General features: G+C 48.8%; 3 protein-coding genes across 3 annotated transcripts; 2 read left to right on the top strand and 1 right to left on the bottom strand.

Moving 5' to 3' along the window:
* Positions 1 to 5019: 5019 nt before the first annotated feature.
* BC939DRAFT_421166 (armadillo-type protein) lies at positions 5020 to 10073 on the bottom strand (the record flags this gene model as incomplete). The annotated part of the gene is made up of 11 exons (XM_051553085.1): positions 5020 to 5411; positions 5505 to 5802; positions 5901 to 6122; positions 6210 to 6854; positions 6950 to 7241; positions 7330 to 7479; positions 7578 to 8024; positions 8132 to 8863; positions 8971 to 9234; positions 9329 to 9736; positions 9822 to 10073. The coding sequence occupies 11 exons, from the start codon at positions 10071 to 10073 to the stop codon at positions 5405 to 5407; spliced, it is 3717 nt and encodes a 1238-aa protein (XP_051414941.1). The 3' UTR covers positions 5020 to 5404.
* A 170-nt stretch (positions 10074 to 10243) lies between these two features.
* BC939DRAFT_443330 (uncharacterized protein) lies at positions 10244 to 19112 on the top strand. Its single transcript, XM_051554524.1, has 20 exons — positions 10244 to 10470; positions 10557 to 10662; positions 10758 to 10918; positions 11031 to 11103; positions 11203 to 11356; positions 11442 to 11575; positions 11658 to 11806; positions 11885 to 12465; positions 12553 to 12836; positions 12917 to 13031; positions 13131 to 13254; positions 13330 to 13549; positions 13626 to 13830; positions 13956 to 14214; positions 14318 to 14411; positions 14495 to 14632; positions 14710 to 14807; positions 14898 to 16187; positions 16285 to 16542; positions 16630 to 19112. Exons 1-20 carry the CDS (start codon positions 10468 to 10470, stop codon positions 19012 to 19014), a joined length of 6831 nt encoding a protein of 2276 aa, XP_051414940.1. The 5' UTR covers positions 10244 to 10467; the 3' UTR covers positions 19015 to 19112.
* A 347-nt stretch (positions 19113 to 19459) lies between these two features.
* On the top strand, positions 19460 to 20859 carry BC939DRAFT_490830 (uncharacterized protein). The gene is made up of 3 exons (XM_051559466.1): positions 19460 to 19655; positions 20105 to 20557; positions 20651 to 20859. Exons 1-3 carry the CDS (start codon positions 19499 to 19501, stop codon positions 20740 to 20742), a joined length of 702 nt encoding a protein of 233 aa, XP_051414939.1. The 5' UTR covers positions 19460 to 19498; the 3' UTR covers positions 20743 to 20859.
* Positions 20860 to 20887: the final 28 nt, after the last annotated feature.

Below are 20887 nucleotides of genomic sequence, written 5' to 3'. Positions count from 1 at the left end.
TTGCGCATTCAAGAACACATATACCTCGTCCAGCAGTTGCAAAACCACCAATTCCATCGCCAGTCATTGCAGCAACCTCTTCACTTTTCGTCGGGGCAAGTCGTGCCCTATGACCTTCAATACCAAGAACAACAGTACTGGAATGACTCGTATACACAACACGCGCGTCCTCAACAGCATCTCTTGCCTATGACGCCTGAACAGCACCAAGCTGGGCTTTATCAAGATCGGCCGTATGAACAGGAGTTGCAGCACAGCTATAGTTATGGCCAGCGACAACAACAGCAACATGGGCTGGAGGACCAAGAGCAATGGGAAGATCTTGCACCATCAGGGCAGCAACGTATACAGCAGCGAACTTCGAAGAATAAGGTGCCCCGTGGAGTGGGCAAGAAAACTATACTCAAAAAGATCGAGGAGATCACACGACAGCAGGAACATGGCAATTCAGCGTCGGCTGTCTTAGCTGCGGCAAGAATAGCGGAGTTGAAGGCAGCGCTTACAGGGAAGACGACTATATCGCGACCTCGATTCAAGGCCATGGACAACGAGGACGCTACAGCTTTGAGCGTTTCCATGCCATCTTTCGGGGCTACTGCCCTGCAGGTTACGACGACGTTTACTTCAGCATCCTCACTTATATATAAACCAATGTCAGCACGTGCTGGAAAAAATAGCACCGCCACAGCACCGATACTGGAAAAATCAGCAGGCACTATCACAGCACAGGATCCCACTGGCTTAGAATTAAAACTCAAGGCGTCAAAGAAAAGCAAGAGCAGGGCGAAACCAGGATCCGTCATTTGGTGGCCATTGGAGTTGTCTCGAAAAACGCGCCCGTATGGTAGTCTCAAGCCACGGAGCGATAATACGAATGTCCAGCTGTGCCGCGTGGTCGTCAATAAGGCTCCTCCGCGTTTCAAGTCCCTCTCCACTCTTTTATCCGCAAAGCAACCGCCAGAATCGTCAGCGACAGCAGAAGATGAGTTTGAGTTAGCATATCGCCTTTTAGAATTCACAGTCCTCGGGGCAACGCTCGAAAGCAATGGCGACTTCGTTAACGTAAGTCAGGCTGATCCCTGGGCCTGTATCCTGCCTACCGCCACCTCGAGCAACCAAGTGAGTGACGAAAGTTGTTCCGGCACGCCTGTCTCAACCGCATCGACTGAGACAGTCCACTGGAGGCGTAGGAGCGGGACACCAAATCCATCCAATTCTCCTGCTGAAGAGGTCTATGATGGCGATTATATTGACATTACAGGACCTTCCTCACCTTGCGATTTTTCTGCTGTCTCGGCAGAATCGGAGACATGTGTTTCAACTACGCCACCAAAACCATTTTCTAGCTCGACTTCCTCCAGAAGAAAGAAAGGTGCCGGTACCAAAACTGCCGCTAAACGCTCATTTAGGGGGAAGACGGACACAGGCGTTAACAAGAGTCGTACCAAATCGAAACATTATCGAACGGAGCTTGAAAGACTACAGGTGTGGACCATCAAGGACAGTTTGCCGAGAGATGGACCTGGTTCAGTCAGGAATCGCTCCAGCACACCAACTCGAAGCCCTCGCCCAGAGCATCGAGTACAGCAGCAACAGGATCTGTCACGACAGCCACCGTATGAACCGCCGCTACAGCCGGTGTTACAGCCATTGCTACAGCCAACGCTAAAATCAACGCTGCAGCCAAAACTGCATTCACCGCAAGCGCACCTGCCTGTCAAAAAATCAAAATCTGAGCTGGATCGGCTGAAGGAATGGACTATTATGAACAGTCTTCCTGAGGACGAAGCTGGTGCTGATGAAGATGAGGCGATCGAACAGGGATATCTTGCTGGGCCAAAGAGGAAGAGACTTAGGAAACGAGAACACAGAGCCGAAGCGTCACCCCCCGCACCAAAACGCATCAAAACTGAACAGCATTCCTCTGTCGACACTATATCGACCTCCTCAGAAGCCCATAATTCTTCTCCAGCCCCTACCATCGAGGTCGACGTCGACGTCGATGTCGATGACGACGAAGATGTCATTGTCAATGTCGATGTCGAGAGTCCCATCGCCAAGGCTTCAGAAGAAATACCAGAGTCGGCTAGATCGAGCAGGAAGAACGCTGCCAAGTCTCCCGTATTGATTGGCGCCGAATCAAGTACTTCCGCGGCGGTGATGGCGGCCTCAAATAGCGAAGCGGCTTTGACATTGATACGAAGCAAAGAGCTTCAGGGTCTTTTGCAGTGGACCATCAAGGATAGTTCCATTATGCTTGATCTGGGATCAAACGTGCGCTCAGTCCGCTCTCGTGCCAAGGCGCCAGTTTCTGTGAATGGAGATGGGAGTAGAGCCGCGGCCCTGACACCAGATCCTTCGCATGTTGTGGCATTTTCACGTCAAGATTCAAAATCCACTTGTCAGTCAGTGCCAGATACTGACCCTCGCCCTGCTGATGCCAAGGCTAACAAGCCATCCAAGCGCAGGAAGACAGTGGATTCTGTAGCTCATGAAATTGTATCCGTTCCTCACTCGTCGCAGGCGTCTGATTGCAGGACGAAAGGCAATACAGCAGACGTGATATCGACCAATCAATCGACGGATGATCAGGAGGTCAAGCCACTAAGTGCTGTGGACCGTGAATTGTCGCTGCCGATCTATCCTATCGCTGATCCCACTTTGAGGACTGCCACCGACTCAACGCCTCCGCTACTAACACATGCCTCTGGATCATCCGCAGACTTTATCATTGCCGAGAACTCCAACAAAGGACCAACTACAGCCTCCCTGACCAATTCAGTCGTCCAAGAATCACCGCCAGAGCCTGTGTCAGAGGCGCACGAAGCTCCAAGAACATCCTCGATGGATGATGGCACGTCTTTGGTAGCCTCTAAGATGGTTGCGTCTCTGGTTATCGCCAAGAAGGCTAGCGAACCAAACACAAAAGAGCGCGGAACCAATATTACAGGGAGTGATGCTGCAGCTGTAGAGAAAGCTCCTTCCGCGACGATCGCAATGACGCCTGAACCTGATCCGGTTCTTTCTGATGAGGACGCATCCAATCCAGATCCTTGGGACGACACTGTATCTGAATTTGACAGCCTCGGGTCATCATTATCTTCTTGCGTCTCCACCATCAGCCGCAGTGAGTCGCTGTGTGATCTCTCAGAGGTTGTGTTAGAGTTTCCAGAGAAGGAAGTTGAGAAAACGATTGAGGAAAACGATATCAACGACAGTCAGATTCAAGACAACGACAGTCAGGTTCAGGACAACTACAGAGAGGACGTTTCCGATGCTCCTCAAGATGTATCAAAAATCAATGCACGGGAAAAAGGTCGACCAAGGTGGGACGCAGCCAATGCAGTCGTCAACGACGCTATTGAACTTCTAATGCACCGTAGCAGGCGGCCACAACGGGGTAAGCGCGCGAGCATCACGACTCCAAAGTTCAAGACTGGAGACGAAGTGGTGGCGCCAGCGGAGTATGATATACCGTTTGAAGCCCAGATCACCGCGATTCGAGACAGCAAAACTCAGCAGGGTGCATATGAGTACAAGGTTCACTACAAGGGATACGCGTCAAGGTAAGTTATTCGTTCTTGTTGCACAATAGGATTGAGCCGTGAGAGTGTGTTGCATGCAGTAGTTGACTGTTGTTCTTTCCATTTTTTTGTAGATACGATGCCTGGGTCGCAGAGAAGCTATTGGTCGCCAAATAGTTCCCATTCACACACTTGTACATCTATAATGCTATTTTTCTGAATAATAATCATATTTTTTGGATAGTCCGAACAAGACTAGAGATTAAAAGGGCGGGCGAAGGTGACATTCGCTAAATTATTGGCAGCAAAGCAACCCGAAGGAATCTGGCCCTTGCTGTTCACGAAAGGACTGCAAGCCGCGTTGATGTTGGTATTAAGCGTCTTCAAATCATCTCTGCAGTCTAGAAGCTTGACCGGTGAAGTGTCAACAGTTGAGAAGCAAGTAAAGTCCATAGAAAGAGCGCGGACAGTCGCGCTGCTCACCACTACAGGGTGTTCCGTCAATTCTGAGTAACCCTCATAAAGGTCATGAAGTTGGAGAGGAAAAACTTAGTGTTGTTTCTGCGCCCAAAAGAATCAGTAAAAGCGAAGGAGGCATTCATCAAGAGGGTAGCAGTGACGGAGGCAACCAGAATAGACTTCATCGTGGTGGCTCGGGCGTCTTGGCACTTGAGGCGTAGATGGGTGTGTGGTGAGTGGTATTTTATTTATACGAAATCAGCCCCAACGGCTCCCTCAGTTCATTTCGCCTATATATCTGAAAACGAGGGCATATAAAACAGTATGAGAGTGGTACGTTTATTCCTCGGACTAGGGATTTGTATGTCTAGTTCTCATGGCCAAGCACGCGTTACAACGAGCAACACCGTTGCTTTAGCTCTCGCTCATTTTCTCTAATTGGCCCGCCTTGCTTAGTCCAAATACCTGTGGCGAGAACTAACATTCAAGTTCTGAAAAAAGACGCAACACTCTTTCCACAAAGTATATGGCTGGAACTGAAATGGAATGGATGAAAAAATACTGCTCACCTCACGACGTGGAGGACGAGGGGCTAGTGGCCTTTTGTGTCTTTGATGTGAGGCACGTTGAGCAAACAAAATATGTATCATTCTGATTACAATCGACACGCCGCATTCAGCTGCACTCTGTGTGGTGTATGGCATAACAATAGTTATTCCTACCATAGCGCGTGCTGCGACACAGCATCTGCTTGAGGATCGGGTTGCCGGATGAATCCGTCTATAGAAGCGAAGAATGGGACCAAAAACTGGTGTGGACAGCTATGCAGCTAGTAGTTTTGCTCTACGTCCCGATTCATGCCTCTGCAACCTTCTTCCTCGGCACCCTCTTGGCGAGCCCGCAACCCAATATACGTTCTCAGTCCGGTAGATGTGCTTGATGTATGCGGAGAAAATTGTTTGCTTGAGGACGAGCCGCTACGCTCCGTCAGCTGCTGATGAGAACCATGGCCTCAAAGAAAGCACGATCCCACATGAGGAAATCCATTGTTTATTTCTGTGAAACACGAATTACCATACGCTTTACAAAACACATTTTCTCCGTGTTTATTATTTTTTATGAGGATTGCAGAGACGCAATATGTGTGCATGGGAAATGCGCTGAAGACATGTGCAGGAGACGTAAAAGGTGCTGTAGGCTGCAAGGACAACCATTCGATTGCACCATATCAATCGACACGAACTAGTGCAGAGCGAACAATTCTGGCACTCTTGCTCCCTTAGTAGAGTTTCGCAGAGCATTGTCCAAGGTTTCTTCCAAGGATCGATGCAAATAAAAGGAGGCCACTTTGAATAGAGAGAGAGGAAACCATTTCAGACACTCATCTCATTTGAGGCGAATAGTCGAACCTCAAAGGTGTATCAGCGTCTATAAGAAAACATGAAAAGAGCATTTTAGAATTGGTCCGCCAGCTCGTACAACAATAACATAACGCACAATGTCGATCGCCATTAAACCTACCTTCCGTACGCTCCTGAGCCTCGCCCTCGATTCGTCTGTCCTCCAGTGGGTCGTCTCTCATAACCATCGACACCCAGATTCGTGAGTGCGCTCTCGGTTCCGAAACCAGCACCCACGCCGACTGCCTGGTTGCGTGCCCATCGCGAGTTATTCTTGATGGGGTCTGGTCCAAAGCCCACGCGATCAACTCGATCGTTGCGCGCATTATTTTGATCTCGATTAATCGTACCTCCGCCACGCCTGTTATCTTCTGTAAAGTTGAGTCGAATTCCTTGATTCCGCAGCGACTGCTCTAGGGCTAGTGTAGCATGACAATGACATGATTTTAGCTGTTGAATAGAGAAAACAATGCTGCGCATCTTGTAGCCTAAAGGCAAATCAAGAGCAAATCCTTACCTGCACGTTGATTCGCCTCTTCTCGTACTTCGTACTCCAAAACCAGCTGCTTCAGCTGTTGCTGTTCCTCGCGCTCGGCTTCGCGCTGGTTCCGTGTATTGATGACAAGGGCGCTGTCGCTTGGCAATCCAACAGTCTTCAGTTGCTGCTTATTGCCTTTCTTGGTAAGAAGTGTGAACGCAACATGATCCGGATTGCTGAAAGTCGGTTCTTCACGACGATCTAGGATGCAAGAAAAATATAGCGAGGGTTAATTACACTGCGTCATCTGGACGCAATAAGAGTCCGTTCCCGCTGATACAAACGCACCTGCAGATCTCAGAACTGGGATGGCAACATCAAGCGCAAGATGCTTTCTCTCGAACTTTCTTGACTCAAGACTCTCTGTCATCATCTTAAGATATTCGCGCTCAAAATCCTCGTCCACGGCCTCGACAGGCTTGTGCTGGTTTGTAAGGACAACAGCCTGTTCTTCATCGTCAGGTTGTCTCATAGCATGTGTCTCCTCCTCGTCATCAAGGCCATCGTCTTCCTCGTCACTGTCCTCGTCTTCATCCTCGTCCTGGTTATCGTCATCACCATCATCATCCCCTTCCGACTCCTCAGATTCCGAATCATCATTCTGTGCCATGGAAGAATGGTCTGCGCTGCCAAGCGGGCCATGAAGAGCCTCGACAGCTGCGAACGCCTCCTCATAGGACTGGAAGCGTCTCAGTTTAGGGCGAAGTTCCGTGAAGGTGTCTTCGATCATGTACTCAATCTCCAAAGGAACTGCCTCCTTGGAGAGAATATACATTTGAAACAGCACGAAGAACGCGTCAAGTTTAATTTTGGAACTTCCATGGTCGAAGCACATTCCACAGGTGTCCAGCAGCGTGCAGACCAGACGGATCCTGAAACAGTCGTTTGGCGCATCGATTGGAGAAGGCCTATCTGGGGAAGCTCTGCCTTGCTCTATTGAGATATAGAGACAGTGAACCGTGAGTGAACATAATGACTCCATGATGCGCCTCCTTTCCTCCGCATAGAGAAATCAGGGATGAACATACCATGGCCTGTTGAGATAAGGGTATCCAGCGTGCTAAAGATGAGCGGAGAATCGACCACACGGTAGTTATATAGTTCCCCCAAGAACTTGACAACGGCAATGCGTTTTTGGTTATGTCGAAAATTGTTCTGCTCCAGTCCAACCTTGATCGTTTCGATCACGGAATCAACAACGGCGATCGAGAAGTCCGAGTGGTAACGACTGAGACCATTAACAAGGATGGCCACGAGATGAATATTGCTGAACTTGATCTTCCAGACTTTGCTGAACAAGCGTAAGACAGCATTGTATACCTGACAACATAGCAAACACATCCGTGTTAGTTAGCAATATTCCTTCCTGGCAAAATACGAGCGAAATGTATACAATGCTGGTCCTCACCTCCTTGTTGTCCCAGTTCAACTTGCGCAACAGTTTGTGAGTCGTCTCCACATTCTTCTTGCAGAGATCCAGGTAAAGCAGCTTGCGGATGAATTGCTCGATAGGCGGGATTTCACGTTTTTGCCTTGTCTTTTGCTCAGGGGGATTGCACTGAGGCGAATAGGCATAGTGGTTAGCTTCCTTACAGTCATAAGTCGAGCAAGCGCAGCTACGTGTACTAATGGGCTTCTTGTCCTTTTTTGGCTTACCTGGTAGTAGGCATTATCGATCATGAGCAAAAACCTGGGCTCAAGATGGAGTGCAGCCTTTTTGCGTTTCAGAATATCCAGCATCGCATCTAACCGAGTGGATGTAGCCGTACTTTTGCGCTTGAGAAAACGACCACACGTCTCCAGCAGTGAACAGGCAACAGTGATGTTTTGAGGTACAAAGTCCTCAAGCAAGACTTTCAGACAATGGAAGATGATTGGCAGAGGCGTAATGCTAAACTTGACGAGCTCAGAGAGGAACTTGATATTTTTGACGCGGGACTCGGAGAGGTCTAGATGCTTCTTGCGCAACAGTCCGCGAAACTCGCGCTCCAGAGCGGCTAGGACTTCTTCAGCCACATCCGGATAGAATGGTTTGAATGTAGCAATCAAACGCGAGTAGTACGGAAGAAGGTCATGTCTGTCACGAGGGACTTGGACGAGCGTCTAGAAACCACGAGATAGAGGCATATATTGTAAAAAAAAAGTCGAGTTCATCTTTCAAATTCAGATCCGCAACTGCGGACCAAATTAGTATGCAAGCAGACACCAACCTTAATGAGCCGATTGCGGCTCAGCTTCGAATTCAAATAGCAGAAGTCAACCGCAGCCTGGTCAATCATATCCCTGTTGCACATCGAAGGCAGCTTCGCCAGGAATGCATCCAGCTGCGTCGCCGTAGTTTTGGAGGCAGTTGTCGAGCTCTCCTGAATGGTCGATACGGTCTCCTCCGCAAGAAACGACTCCGTCCCAGTATGGTCATCCAGATTCAAATCCTCCAGCTCTGCATCGATGCTCTCCATTATGAGGTCAGCAGATTCGTCGAGATCGTCCAGCTGATGAGCGTTGTTCTTTGCTCCACTGTCCACTTCTGCTGGAGAGTGTTCATCCTTGCTTACAGTCTTATCGTTATCTTTATCGCCGTCGTTGCCCTCGTCCTTCTTGTCCTTTTTCGACTTTGATGATTCCAAAAAAATCTTCGGGACAAGCGTACGAAGATCCAGAATCTGCTCGTAAAACACAATGTTATCTTCATCTTCAAAAACGCTGCTACTGGATCCCTTCTCTTCCGCTCCACCGGATGACTCGACAATGCCAATCAGGTCCTCCTTCTCGTCCTCTAGCACAGGCATATCCACGTCTAATGCATCGGCGACTGTTTGGGTCGATGCTGTCAGTTTCTCAAACGCCTTGTATTGTTTTTCGTATTGCTGCTGACGCTCCTCTGATAGCTCTCCACGCGAAAACAGGGACGCCTCATTCTTTCGCTCGAGTTTTATCAAGTCCTAATACAGGGAGCGATGATCAATGACTAGTTGGTTTATCTTCTTTTTATGCCTTTGATATCTCAAGGACCTGTCAGAGATCGCTCTATGCAAAAGTTTCGTCTTACCTTATGGTCGCGAACGAGATGGTTCTCCAGATTCCTGTAATACTCTAGGCACATGTTCTTGAACATTGATTGCTGAGCCCCAGGTACAAAGTTGTCAGGCTGGGCTACGCTTCCTTCCTCTGGCGCCTGAGTCTTTATCTCGGTATCCTTTCCGTCGCCAGACGTCTTTGATTTTCGAGGAAGGGTCCCAGTCAAATCCTTGCCATGAATTTTCAGCACTGTCAACAAAATGGGAAGGTTGACATGGTCCTTGTCTCCAGCAAGCTGAGTGAAACAAAAATAGAAGCGTCAATGGTCCATTCTACAAGTGGCCCCATCCTAGTGTACATGGCATTGCCCTAACAACAATATTCCGTACCAGGTCATGCAGAATGGTGAAGATAAAGTTGGGGAACATTTTTGAACTATCGGCAGCGGTTCCTCTGGAATCCTTGCTCGGATTGATCAATAGGCCAACGACGTTGTCCTTGGTTACCTGTCCCGCCTTACTGGATACACCTGCTGTGCCCTCTGCGTTCAGAGTCGCTACACCATCTTCAACGTTGCGCAAGATTCCAACCAGCCACAGATCCGTAGCAACACGGCATAGAATACGCTGCCTTGAAACTCTCGCGACTTCCTCTTTTTCACGTTGCTCTGGTGTCGATCCTGCCTGTGCTAGTTGCTGATGTGTCAGCTTTGGCGATGGGGCGAGTGCCTTTGCCAAATGATATGTGAACAATGGCGTAAAAGTGTCTGGAAATCTCTGATGTAGGGCCGAAATAACCTGGCAAAGTATGATATACGCATCAGATCCATGCATTTTCTACAGTTAGTCTGAATATATGTTATGTTGTTCTGTTTAGCCGTACCTCCACTGCGGCGGCGACATCGGCACTGAGTTTGCAGCGCAAGAGTCCCTCTAGGATGGCGGCAACGATCTCTGAGATGTATTTTTCGAGACTGAGCTTCCTGATGTCATTCAGCAACTGAGGTGAAACATCGGCAGTGAGTCCTGTTTTACATTTCTTGATGAACGCTGTGTTCTTTTTGATGTTCGAGTCCAGATTCTTGAGGGCCGAGGTATCTATGATTCCGGAGCACGCTGTTAGCACGATCCGCATCCAAGTCAGGCACCACCTCAACGAAGCATGATCATGTTGGCATACCAGGCTTCTGTAGCCATGCCCCTAGGTTGGCCTGTCGTAGTTCCTGTCTGGCAGCCACTTTGACAGATGTAGAGAGGTTACGGTGAAAGATTCGTGTGTGCAAGCTGGGTGGAGGAAAGTAGAGTCAAGGGAAGAAATACCGACTGCGTCACCTGGGCTAGTAATATTTCTCTAATCCCAGTTCAACGATGTTGCATCTACTTTTAATCGAACCTGCCCTTGCCTAAACTTGATCACCACATATATTGCCACTCAGCTACCTTAACTCCCTCGCGCTCTTAATAAGCGACAACACCGCCCTCACAAGCCAGCGTACGGCCGCCAGATCCTCGTTTGATCTTCCAAGCCAATGGTAGGCGCCTCGTTACGCGAGACTGGCCTTTCAAGGCACAACTCGACAACTTGGCTTACACCTCATGGCCACTTGTCCTCTCATAGAAGAACGTGCGTCGTCGCCCACAGCAAAAGCATCTTGCTCAGGTGTCTTCACATACAGCAGCACCCTCCCACCCGCGCGACCCAGACAGACTGCGGCCCAGTCATGGTAACCAAAAATGGTCATGACAAACTTAAAAACTGGCAGGAATGTGTGATACAAAGTGGTTATTGATGCACGTCTTAAATGCTATACTGTTGTAGGAGTCAAAACGACATACGACTTTGAATCGACACAGGTCATGTTGGAGGACATTCAACATATTCTCGACAATGCAAAGGACTGCAAGGAAATTTCACCCGCACTAGATCAGCTTGTTGTTCTATCAGGACAACATCCTAACGCATGGAAACCGCATTTCAAAGTAATGAATGTTATCCATAATTGGCTTGCCACGGCGGTCGACTGTAATAATTCGATCCGCTACATTTAACCGAACTAATCTATATTTTCAACTCTCTTCTGTTCTTATGAAGTCGATTCTAGACTTGTTGGTGGGATGGCACACAGATCGGGGGACGAACGAGACTGTAAGGCGGCACATTGCAGGTAAGAAATGCAGATCGTATTATATACAGGTGCAGAGTGGGGACGATGTGTCTGACTGGCATAGTGAATTTATACATTTATACTTTCTGGCTGCTGTAGATGCTCTCTCATCTTTTTCAGCACAATGGCGCGAAGTGGCAGGGTTTGGCCAGGATCTTCTGGAGTACTTCATCAAGGATATTGACACAGTTATCATGGACTCGACTCCAAGCGATCTATTGTCGTCAATTGATATCATACGCTTGCTGCTTAGGTAAATGATCACTTGAATGACGACCAATTCTGAATGCCATGCGTTCGCTGTATCTTATTCGTGCTGCCTCTCCTTTCAACCACAGCTCATTTGATATTATTGCCAAGGCTCTAATTGCACACGCTTCGCAAGAACTGGATCGAATAGTACATATTCAACAGCGCGCTGTGAGCACGCTTACCAGCATCAGAAAGCTGTCCAGCTCATTGGACGCGGCAGGTGAGGAGAACTTACATGACTAATGCTAGTTTAAGCATTATTAATGTCAGCTGGCTGATATATGGCAGTTCCCATTGTACAGGGAATGAAATTATCCTCGCGCTGAGCCTTGCCGAGCCGTCGACATTCTATAATCAACAACCGGTGGCTATACATTACCTCGCCTCCCAGTTCGAGAATACACAGATCGATAATGCAACGTGGACACAGAAGATAACTATCCTGAGAAAGGTACATTAAACGCATGGCAGCACAGCCCCTTCGCTCATCTGACTGCAAACAGCATATTTCCTAATATATAGTCTCTAGATTCTAGCAGCTTGGAAACCTAGAATGCACCCTAATGTTACGCTAGAGGCAGTGCATCCAAAGGGCGATTTGATGCGTCTGCGCTGGCTTCTGCCGATGAAATCTACTTGCGCTCAGGATTTACTCGATATTATTCTCTTATGCGTCCCTGGACCGGCGGTGGGCGCTTCCTTGGCGTCTCATGAGTATGCAGACACACCTTTGCAAACTTGGAGCAGCGTCATGTATGAGGTCGATGCCATCTTGCAATCCTTGGCTTTGGGTAACTGCTTGTCGGAAACAGAGAGTCTGGGCTCCGTCATAGAGGCCGCGGAAGCCGCCCGCAAGAATGAACTGGAAAATTCAAGGCTTATAGGCACAAAATACCACGGAACTCAGCGAGCGGATTGCCGCCGTACTGGGGCATCGACCAACACGTCGATCTCAAATATGACGTTCGATATTCTGCTGCTCGTGGAGATGGCCAAGTTATGGCCAAGTGAAGCTGATTTGATCTTCATACGCTTGCTGGGAACGTTGGATATTGTACCCGAATCCCGCCTGGCAATAGTTATTCAAGCGCTTAGAGAGATTTCTGCCAGGTACGACTTGGCTTGAGAATAGGCTCTGGAAATTTACCATGTAAGCATTTGGTTGGGTTCCTAACATTCTAGCTCTATCAATCTTAGTCAGGAGCATTTTATACCTGACTGGCTCAATGTCGCTCCAGCGACCTCAATTGACACGAACAGTCTGGATGTCACTACTGCGGGGATCTCGCTCAAGGCTGTCCAGACCCTTGTAGCCCACTGGAAGCTTTTTCCGCTGTCTATAAAGCTATGTATAGTTATTTGGGGCTCGGGTATCTTGCAAGCCATGCGACCTTACCGGGATGCATCATCTGCTTCGAGATCGTGGGTCATTCTGAAGAGGGCTATATCATCCAACCTCCATCAGTTGATAACAATCGCAGGTATTTGAATAATTCATTCTGATACATATACGATATGTCTGCTCCCGAATCGTTCCTCATCCTCAGCTAAAAAATTTTAGGTGCCGACGAGGATGAGCTGGTGCGCGGCTCAATAGCGATTATCTTTGAGAGCTTTATTGGTACTTTCGGCTCCTTCAGCCTCGGGCCCCAGTTCCTGGCTACCATGACAGACAGGTACGTAGAATGAGTGCATTTGTGTATCTATGTTTGTGTCCATCATCTCATCAATATTCAAGTACATTATCGTTAACGTTATTCGTCGTGCTTGTGTAGGTCGCTTGATATTTCGCCCATTGCAGGCGCAGTATGGAAGAGGGTCGCCTTTCAGGCGAATCCATTTTCGTTTGCGTTCCAGTGCTATGACATTCCGGAGACAGACATCATCAGGGCATTGAAGGTGAGTTATGCATCATTTTTATCCTTTATTAGGAATGCGAAACATTGAGCAGCATCCTAACCGCTGTGATGATAGACCTTGGTCCTGAGGAGTCCCAACTCTGGAGTATTTAGATACCCACATTTCTCCACCGTGTTTTCCGCATTAGCGGCTGCCGAGGAGAACTTGGAACTCATAGATGTCGCTGATAATGAGAGCACTGGATTCCCGCAAGATGGAGACATGTTACAGCGGCTCTTTCATTCATGCCAAGGACAAGACATTCTCGCCAAAGTCAATTCGGAGTATGGAACAGGTTAGTTCTTGCTTCTGCTGGTGCTCTTATAATCGCACTGCCGCATGTTCATATGTGCCTGATGCTTCTACTCTAGAAACAATTGCTACGGAACAATTGGAGATATTCCAGCACTCGTTCAACCTCTTGAGGTATTGGTCGCTGTGGGAAACCGCGAGATACTGCGTGCTTTCGAGGCTGCGAACTCCATTCGGAGGTCCGCAACAGACGCTGGACGCTCTGGAAAAACAACTCAACGCTCTCATGCAGTCTGACCAGAAGTATATGGGAGACGCTTCAGGGTAATAATCAAGTTTTTTTTTTGAATGGTCCTTCCGCGCTTGAGATTATTATCTCGCAATCTCACAATTTCACAATCTCACAATTTCACAATCTCACAATCTCACAATTTCACATTTTCGCATAGCATAATTGTTGCTGCGAGAAGCAGACAGAACAAATTGCGTGATTTCCTTTCGTTGTTGGATCGAATAGAGCTGCAGTTCTACAATGCACAACAAGGAACAGCGCTTGGTGTGATCCCTCTGGCACCGAAACCCAGTATTATGTTCGTCAGATCCAACAAGAAAATGTTGGATGACTGGTTATCACGCATAAGGAGTCGTGTTGTTGCAGGAGCTAGAGCGATTGGCGAACATGAAATTATCATTCGAAATGGATACATGGTAAGGGTCTTGCTACCTTTTTTTTTTTTTTTTTTTTTTATATGTATGCAATACAGATGGTGTTTTATTTAGTTGCTTGGACTAACTAAGATCTTGGCGCTAGCTGCTGGTAGAACAATTTAATTCGCTTTGTCGAGGGGCTGTGAATGACATTCTGCCATGGCTTGATGAATTCGAGCGCGTGTTGGTTTATCTTGGTAATCTGAACTGCATATTATATGCTCGCGTCCTTGAGAGCATTTGGTGCATATCGCTGATTGCTTTGGTTTTCTGCATTTAGTCGAGGCACTGGTCGCAACGAATAGTTCGGATGCCATCTCAGGGCTATACGTATGGTGTCGACGGGCCATCAAAGATATGACTAGGCAGTCGAACTCCAGCAGATCTAAAACTTCACGTTCGGAGCGTTCTACCCAATGTAAGCCTATGTCTTTATCGCCCATGGTTGCATAAGGCATGGCATCAATCGTAATCTAATAACTGTTTCAACAACAGATCCAAGATACAGAAATGCTTGCCTTAACGATGGCCAGGCCCTCGCTCTCTCACAAGTATCGCTGGATTGGATCAACGTTGCTGTTCTGCATGCTCAGGTATTATAGACTATTTTATTTTCTTGGTGTTGCATTCTGAGCATGTTCTCTTACCAACATACTCCTGTAATTTGGGCATGATATACATAGAACCGGTACGAGCAATCTGCAAAGGAAGCCATGTCTTTGATGGGATCTTTTGCCGACAATGAGAGCGCACCTGCAAATTTTCTTTGCCAGGGGATATCAAATAGCCTGAGCGATCTTTACAGTTACCAACAACTGCAGAAATTTATGGACTCCATTTCCATCGAGACATTCGCAAAGCAGACAATGCTGTGGAGCGATGATACGCTAACCCTGAGTTTGAAGGAGTATTGCAGCAATGAAGGAACTAAGGCATGGAAATATCTAGAGGGGTTTTATGGAACGTTTGGTAAGGAACGGACAACGCCGGACATGTTTGCGTTTGATCGAAGTGGACTGGTGGGGCGGAACTATCTCTTTGCGACCAAGGTGCATCAGCAATCCGGACTGCAGCCAATAGAGCTGGATCGTATTCGGCAGCAAGCACTGCATATCCTAGAGCCATCAGCAGAGTTTCTGATGTACAATGGGCTGGAGCACGCTAGCGCGACCTTGCTTGATGCCATGATGCTCAAAACTGCGACGTCTGCGACTCCTCTGGCGCTCAAGGAGTTCATGGACCAGCTGGCTCTAGTTCCGGACGAGCTGAGAATGAATATGTTTCACAAGGATCTTCGGTACTGGGTACGCCTGGATGCTCTGGTTAACTTGGCCAAGAGGCAAGTGCTAGATGAGGATTCGTTGGTTCGTAAGCAATCGAATGAGTTCAAATTCTTGCTATCCAAGATCGCCCGTCGGTCTGAATGCCACGACTTCGCCAGCAGCATCACTCGGACCTGGGAAGGAGCGCTCTCACCAGAGATTCAATTTGAAGAGGCAAAAGCTGCAGTGGCTAAGCACGACTATTCAGCAGCGCTCAGCGCTTCAAACCGAATCTTGGGCAGAATCCAGTCTTCTACGCAGACGGCAGGGGGCGACCAGACGATGGCTGTGTTTCAGAGCAAGATCTATCTCAAGATGGCGAAATGGTCACGCTCAACAAAACCCCAACTTTCAGAGGGCAACATCATGGCGTTTGAGGATATCTTGAGCCTGGAGCACGAGACAACGCATTCCGTGCAGGCAAGGGTTGAATCCATCACAGCCACCTGTCTGCAGAAGGCTATCGAAGTTGGAACCAACTACAGGAAATCTTGGTTCGCATATGGCACACACCACTACAAACAAGGGTGGGGTATCTTGGATGAGCTTGGGTCGTTTCGGTTCCATCATCCAGTGGCCATGGTCGCGAATGACACACTTAAAAGCATTTTGGAAAGATCTGGGGTGGAAAAATTAGAGGAGCACTCCAAGGTATGCGCACGTTCCCAAACGGAGGAACGGCCGATATACAGCTAAAAACGATCAAAATGCTGACGACCTTCCATTTTTTATTTGACGTTATTACCAGGACATTTTCTGTGTCTTTGTCAAGCACTGTGCTTCAGGCCAGCCTTTCGACGAACCAACGGTGTATGAGAGCATCCGCGTTCATTTATTGAAGATCGATGAGATAGCAGCGTCAGAGAACGCAATGGTCGAGATTGTTAAATTGTTCCAGACGCTACTTCAGCAGATCCTTGAGGCGTATCGTCTTGCGATCCACGGCTACTTTCGGTTCCTTCAGTTTGCAGCGTTGGAGTTCGAGTGCCATAAGCCAAAGACAAAGGTAACGAGATAACATCTGTTAAAAATTACGCCCCCTACCAATGTCCATCTTTGTAATTCGTCATCACCTTTTTTGATGGCGCCATAGACCACGTCCGGGGAGGAGGAGGCAGAGATTGAATTATCACATTTAGCCGTGTCAGACGAAATTACGGCGACACTGCGATTATTACGACTCCTTGCCAAACATGGTGGACAGCTCTACGACGCATTCCATGAGAACCTGGTTGGCATCAATGTCAGTCCATGGGCCAACATCATCCCTCAGCTATTTGCCCGCCTCGACCACCCCGAGAAACCGGTCCAGACTTTGATCGCGGATCTTTTGTGCAAGATTGGAGAACAGTATCCACAGCTCATCGTCTTCCATTGTGTCGTCGGCGCCAATTCGGCTCACAACAGTGCCTGTCAGCGACGACTATTGTGCTCCATCGGTGACTTCTTGAATAAGTCGCATCCGGAACTGGTCTTGCAAGTCCAACACTTGATTCGGGAGTTGGAGAGAATCACAGTCCTGTGGGAGGAAGTCTGGTACAAAAAGATGATGGCTGGCCTACCGGAGCTGAAGAATACGCTACAGGAGCTGACAGAGCAGTATCAGGGACTGGATGCGATTTCAGGGTTGAGCGTAGAAGATAAGGATGCGGTTATGTCGGACAATTACCAGCAGTCTGTGATCCCTCTGCTAGCAACATTTGAGAGCCTGCAGGACTCGAACGCAACCCCGGAATCGAACCATGAGCGCTGGTTTATCTCGATGTTCAGGAGCAGAATACAAGAGGCGTTGGAGTGCTTGCGATCACCTAAGGCTTGGAGCAACCTCTTTGAAGGCTTGGGCATGCTCAAGGAGATCTACATAGACCTCGGAAAGGAGCTCTCTGGAACCAGAGTCCTGCAACTGTCTAATCTGAGCCCGGAGCTGGCCTCCATCCAGTCGTCGCTCATCGATATCCCAAGTCCTAGCCATGAGTCTGGAGTCACCATCCAGTCCTTTGAGCAACAAGTGGTCGTCATCCCGACAAAGACCAAGCCCAAGAAGTTGACTCTCGTCGGATCAGATGGCAAGCGCTACACCTATCTGTTCAAGGGTCTTGAGGATCTTCATTTGGACGAGCGTGTGATGCAGCTTCTTCGCATCACAAATGGAATGCTGCAGCGGGACAAAGAATCGAACTCGAGGCAACTGAGCGCGCGTCATTATGCAGTGGTGCCTCTCAGCGACAACTCGGGCATGATTCAATGGGTGGAGAATACTGTCTCGATCTTCACCATTATCGCCAAGTGGCAACATCGGGAGCTAATGTGGGCACGATGGATGAACGATGACACTCCGGCAGGAACCCATCAGGCACCTCAGCGTGCTACAGAGATTTACCATGAAAAGGCGGCTGCTGCGCTAAAGAGGGCTGGTCAGCCGTCCAATCTCCCCAGGCGACAATGGCCAAAGTCGATGCTACTGGATCTGTATCATGAGATGGCAAACGAGACACCTGCGGACTTGCTGGAGCGCGAGATCTGGACCTCAAGCCCTACTGCGGAGGAATGGTGGCGGAAATCGGTCCGTTTCGCAAGATCGACCGCTGTGATGTCCATGATCGGCTACGTGATTGGATTGGGGGACCGGCACTTGGACAATATCTTGATCGACTTCACGACTGGCGATTTAGTTCACATCGACTACAATGTTTGCTTTGAAAAAGGCAAGCGGCTGCGAATCCCGGAGATTGTCCCCTTCCGACTGAGTCGAAACATGTTGACGAGTCTGGGAGTGACAGGAGTCGAGGGCAACTTTAGGATTGGCTGCGAGCAGACCATGAAGGTGATGCGGAAAAATAAGGAGATCTTGGTTACGTTGCTGGAGGCATTTGTCTACGATCCGTTGGTTGACTGGCAAATAGAGGCAACAGCTCCGCAAGGCGGTGCCGGCGGTGCTGGAGTTGACGTAGGACAAGGACACCCGCGCGAGGGCCATCATGGACTTGCCGCTGAAAGCGAGAGCGAGAGCAGCAATATATCTGGAGTCAATCAGCAGGATTCGAGGTCGTCCTTTGATAATAGCATCTCGACACGTTCACGTAGTAGTCGACGCCGCATGTCGAATGAAAGTCTTGCGTCGATAAGCAGCATAAGCATCAAGTCTACAGCAACAGTCGACTCTTCGTCGAAGCGGTGGAGCACCACAGGAGGGGACCAGGCAGAGCTGACACCGTCATTGGCCGCAATGAATCTTGCGAATGGAACAAGTGTCAACCAGGCGCAACAACAACAGCATCAAGGCCAACAAATACAACCGCACCAGCGAAACGCATATGCAGTGCATATCTTGCGACGCGTTCGGCACAAGCTGGAAGGTCGTGACTTTGAGGCGGTGAAGAAGTGCAAGGTGACGGAGCAAGTCGACCGTGTTATCCAGGAGGCAACCAGTGTCGATAACCTTGCGAACATGTATGAAGGGTGGACGCCCTGGCTTTGAGAGAACGGCACTTTTATTACTACCTATCAGTCTACCACCTCTTGTATTTGTATTATTGTTATTACTATTATCTTTATAACGACAGAAATAAAACAAGCCAAATGCAATTATTGCCATCACACACGGTCTACTCCAACGAATAACAAAGATCGGGGTTTCAACCCCGACGCGTCGTTGACGTTCTCGAGTAAGACATGGCCCATGCGCACGATACGACTATTCATTCGCATTTCCCCGGTGCCTTGGAACCACCCTCATCCCGATGCTGGCTGCTACCCCCCCTCCTATCATAAGCAGCTCGTTTCAGGACGCCCAGGCGTCGTGGGTTATGGTTCAGGGGGTGGTATCGGCATCATCTGAAGGCCACGATGGTACACGTGATGGAAAACGGTTTGGGATAAAAGGCCAGCTCTTCAGCCTAAGTTGCATTTTGTTCACCTTCGTTATCAGCTCCTTCCTCACTTCCGTCAACCGCAAACGAAACATGTCACCAGTTCCCCCGCCTCCACCCCCTCCTTCCGCAGGTAATGCACAACCCACCTCAGAGGCACTAAAGGACCGAGGCGCACTTCTTTCTCAAATATTGAGCGGGACACGACTTAGGCCAGCAATTACCGACGATCGCTCTGCGCCTTTTACAGGCAAGTTATTTAAAAGTCAGAAACAGGGTCGACTTTTTGGCTGTGGCATTGAATTTTACAGGCGCCCAAAAATCAGGTACAGGCCCAACAGGAGGGATGCTTAGTGGCAGTGGATTCAGAGATCCTATTCTGGAGGGTGATGCCAACACAAATGGTACCAAAGCTACCAGGGTTATATTTTACAGGCAACTGTAAAGGACAGAGCCCCAGCAATAAGCGTGAAACTGACAGCTGGACCGAAAGCGATCTACGACCTGGTCACCGACTCTCATTCCTCCCAGAAAGTAGATTGCAATGAGATCGAGGAGTGGGAGAGGCAGCTCATCACGAGTCGTCTTCTGCTCCCTTGACTCCTTATTTTATATCTGGATGACTTTCGCTCCCCCTGCATGGACAGCAGGACCATGACCTCTCGTCTTAACCCTGCATATTCCTTCGTTGACCGATAGCTGGCCACGGTTCAGGCGTCAACTCCACCACAGGAGCAGCACCCACAACTACATGTGCACCAGGTCAAAGTTCGGCGGAGCGCTCCCACTTGCGAAAAACAGCACCACCGCCACCGCCGCCACCGCCACCTGCAAGAGGTAGCGGAGCACTGTCACCAACTCTGACATCAAAACCAGCACCTGGTTTTCCAAACCGAAGAGGCCCAGCCTCACCACCACCAATAGTCACAGGTATACGCCCAGCACCTGGTGCTCCTGGACCACTACTCAGTGGCATCTCTTCAAGAGTCGATGTCCGACCATTGTCACCATTAAGCCCAGGACTCAAACCAATCGAGCCGCCGGCGATAGAGGGTCGTTGGGCATTTAGATCTGTTGGTGACTTTCCTACGCCTCCACTCGGACTCAGCAACGCACCAAGATCATATCCGAGTGGAAACTCCACAGGAACTTGTACGCATTGGAACTTTTCGGCGGAATGGTTAAGGGTCATAAGGATACAGCGCTAATTGTGAGCACAATCTTTCATTCTCTGTATGCGATCAGCCATTCCTCTAGATCTGACATCTTTTGCAGGGTTATCAGCAGGAAGAATGCCGCCTCCACCACCTTTGGGTACCGAGAACCGCTGTCGCTAAATATGGTACTTCCTACGTTATTTGCACGATATAGCGTCGTTCTTGAGTATACCTACGCTTCCTGCACTGGGCAGAAGGGGCAATAAACACAATACTGTGTATATCGGAAAATCGTGCACAAAGAGGCGCCCAATTCATGTATTGC

Source organism: Gamsiella multidivaricata, assembly GCF_025024155.1.
Source record: "Gamsiella multidivaricata strain RSA 2152 chromosome Unknown BC939scaffold_14, whole genome shotgun sequence".
NCBI lineage: Eukaryota > Fungi > Mortierellomycota > Mortierellomycetes > Mortierellales > Mortierellaceae > Gamsiella > Gamsiella multidivaricata.
The sequence above is the reverse complement of the archived record's forward strand: the minus strand, read 5'-3'. Positions and strand labels throughout refer to the sequence as shown.

Coding starts and splice junctions, on each gene's coding strand:
- BC939DRAFT_443330 (XM_051554524.1), top strand. Junction 13,032..13,130: donor CTGGCTACCATGACAGACAG/GTACGTAGAATG, acceptor GTGCTTGTGTAG/GTCGCTTGATATTTCGCCCA. Junction 14,808..14,897: donor TTGCTGTTCTGCATGCTCAG/GTATTATAGACT, acceptor TGATATACATAG/AACCGGTACGAGCAATCTGC.
- BC939DRAFT_490830 (XM_051559466.1), top strand. CDS start 19,499: ATGTCACCAGTTCCCCCGCCTCCACCCCCTCCTTCCGCAGGTAATGCA. Junction 19,656..20,104: donor TCGCTCTGCGCCTTTTACAG/GCAAGTTATTTA, acceptor GTTGACCGATAG/CTGGCCACGGTTCAGGCGTC. Junction 20,558..20,650: donor TGGAAACTCCACAGGAACTT/GTACGCATTGGA, acceptor GTATGCGATCAG/CCATTCCTCTAGATCTGACA.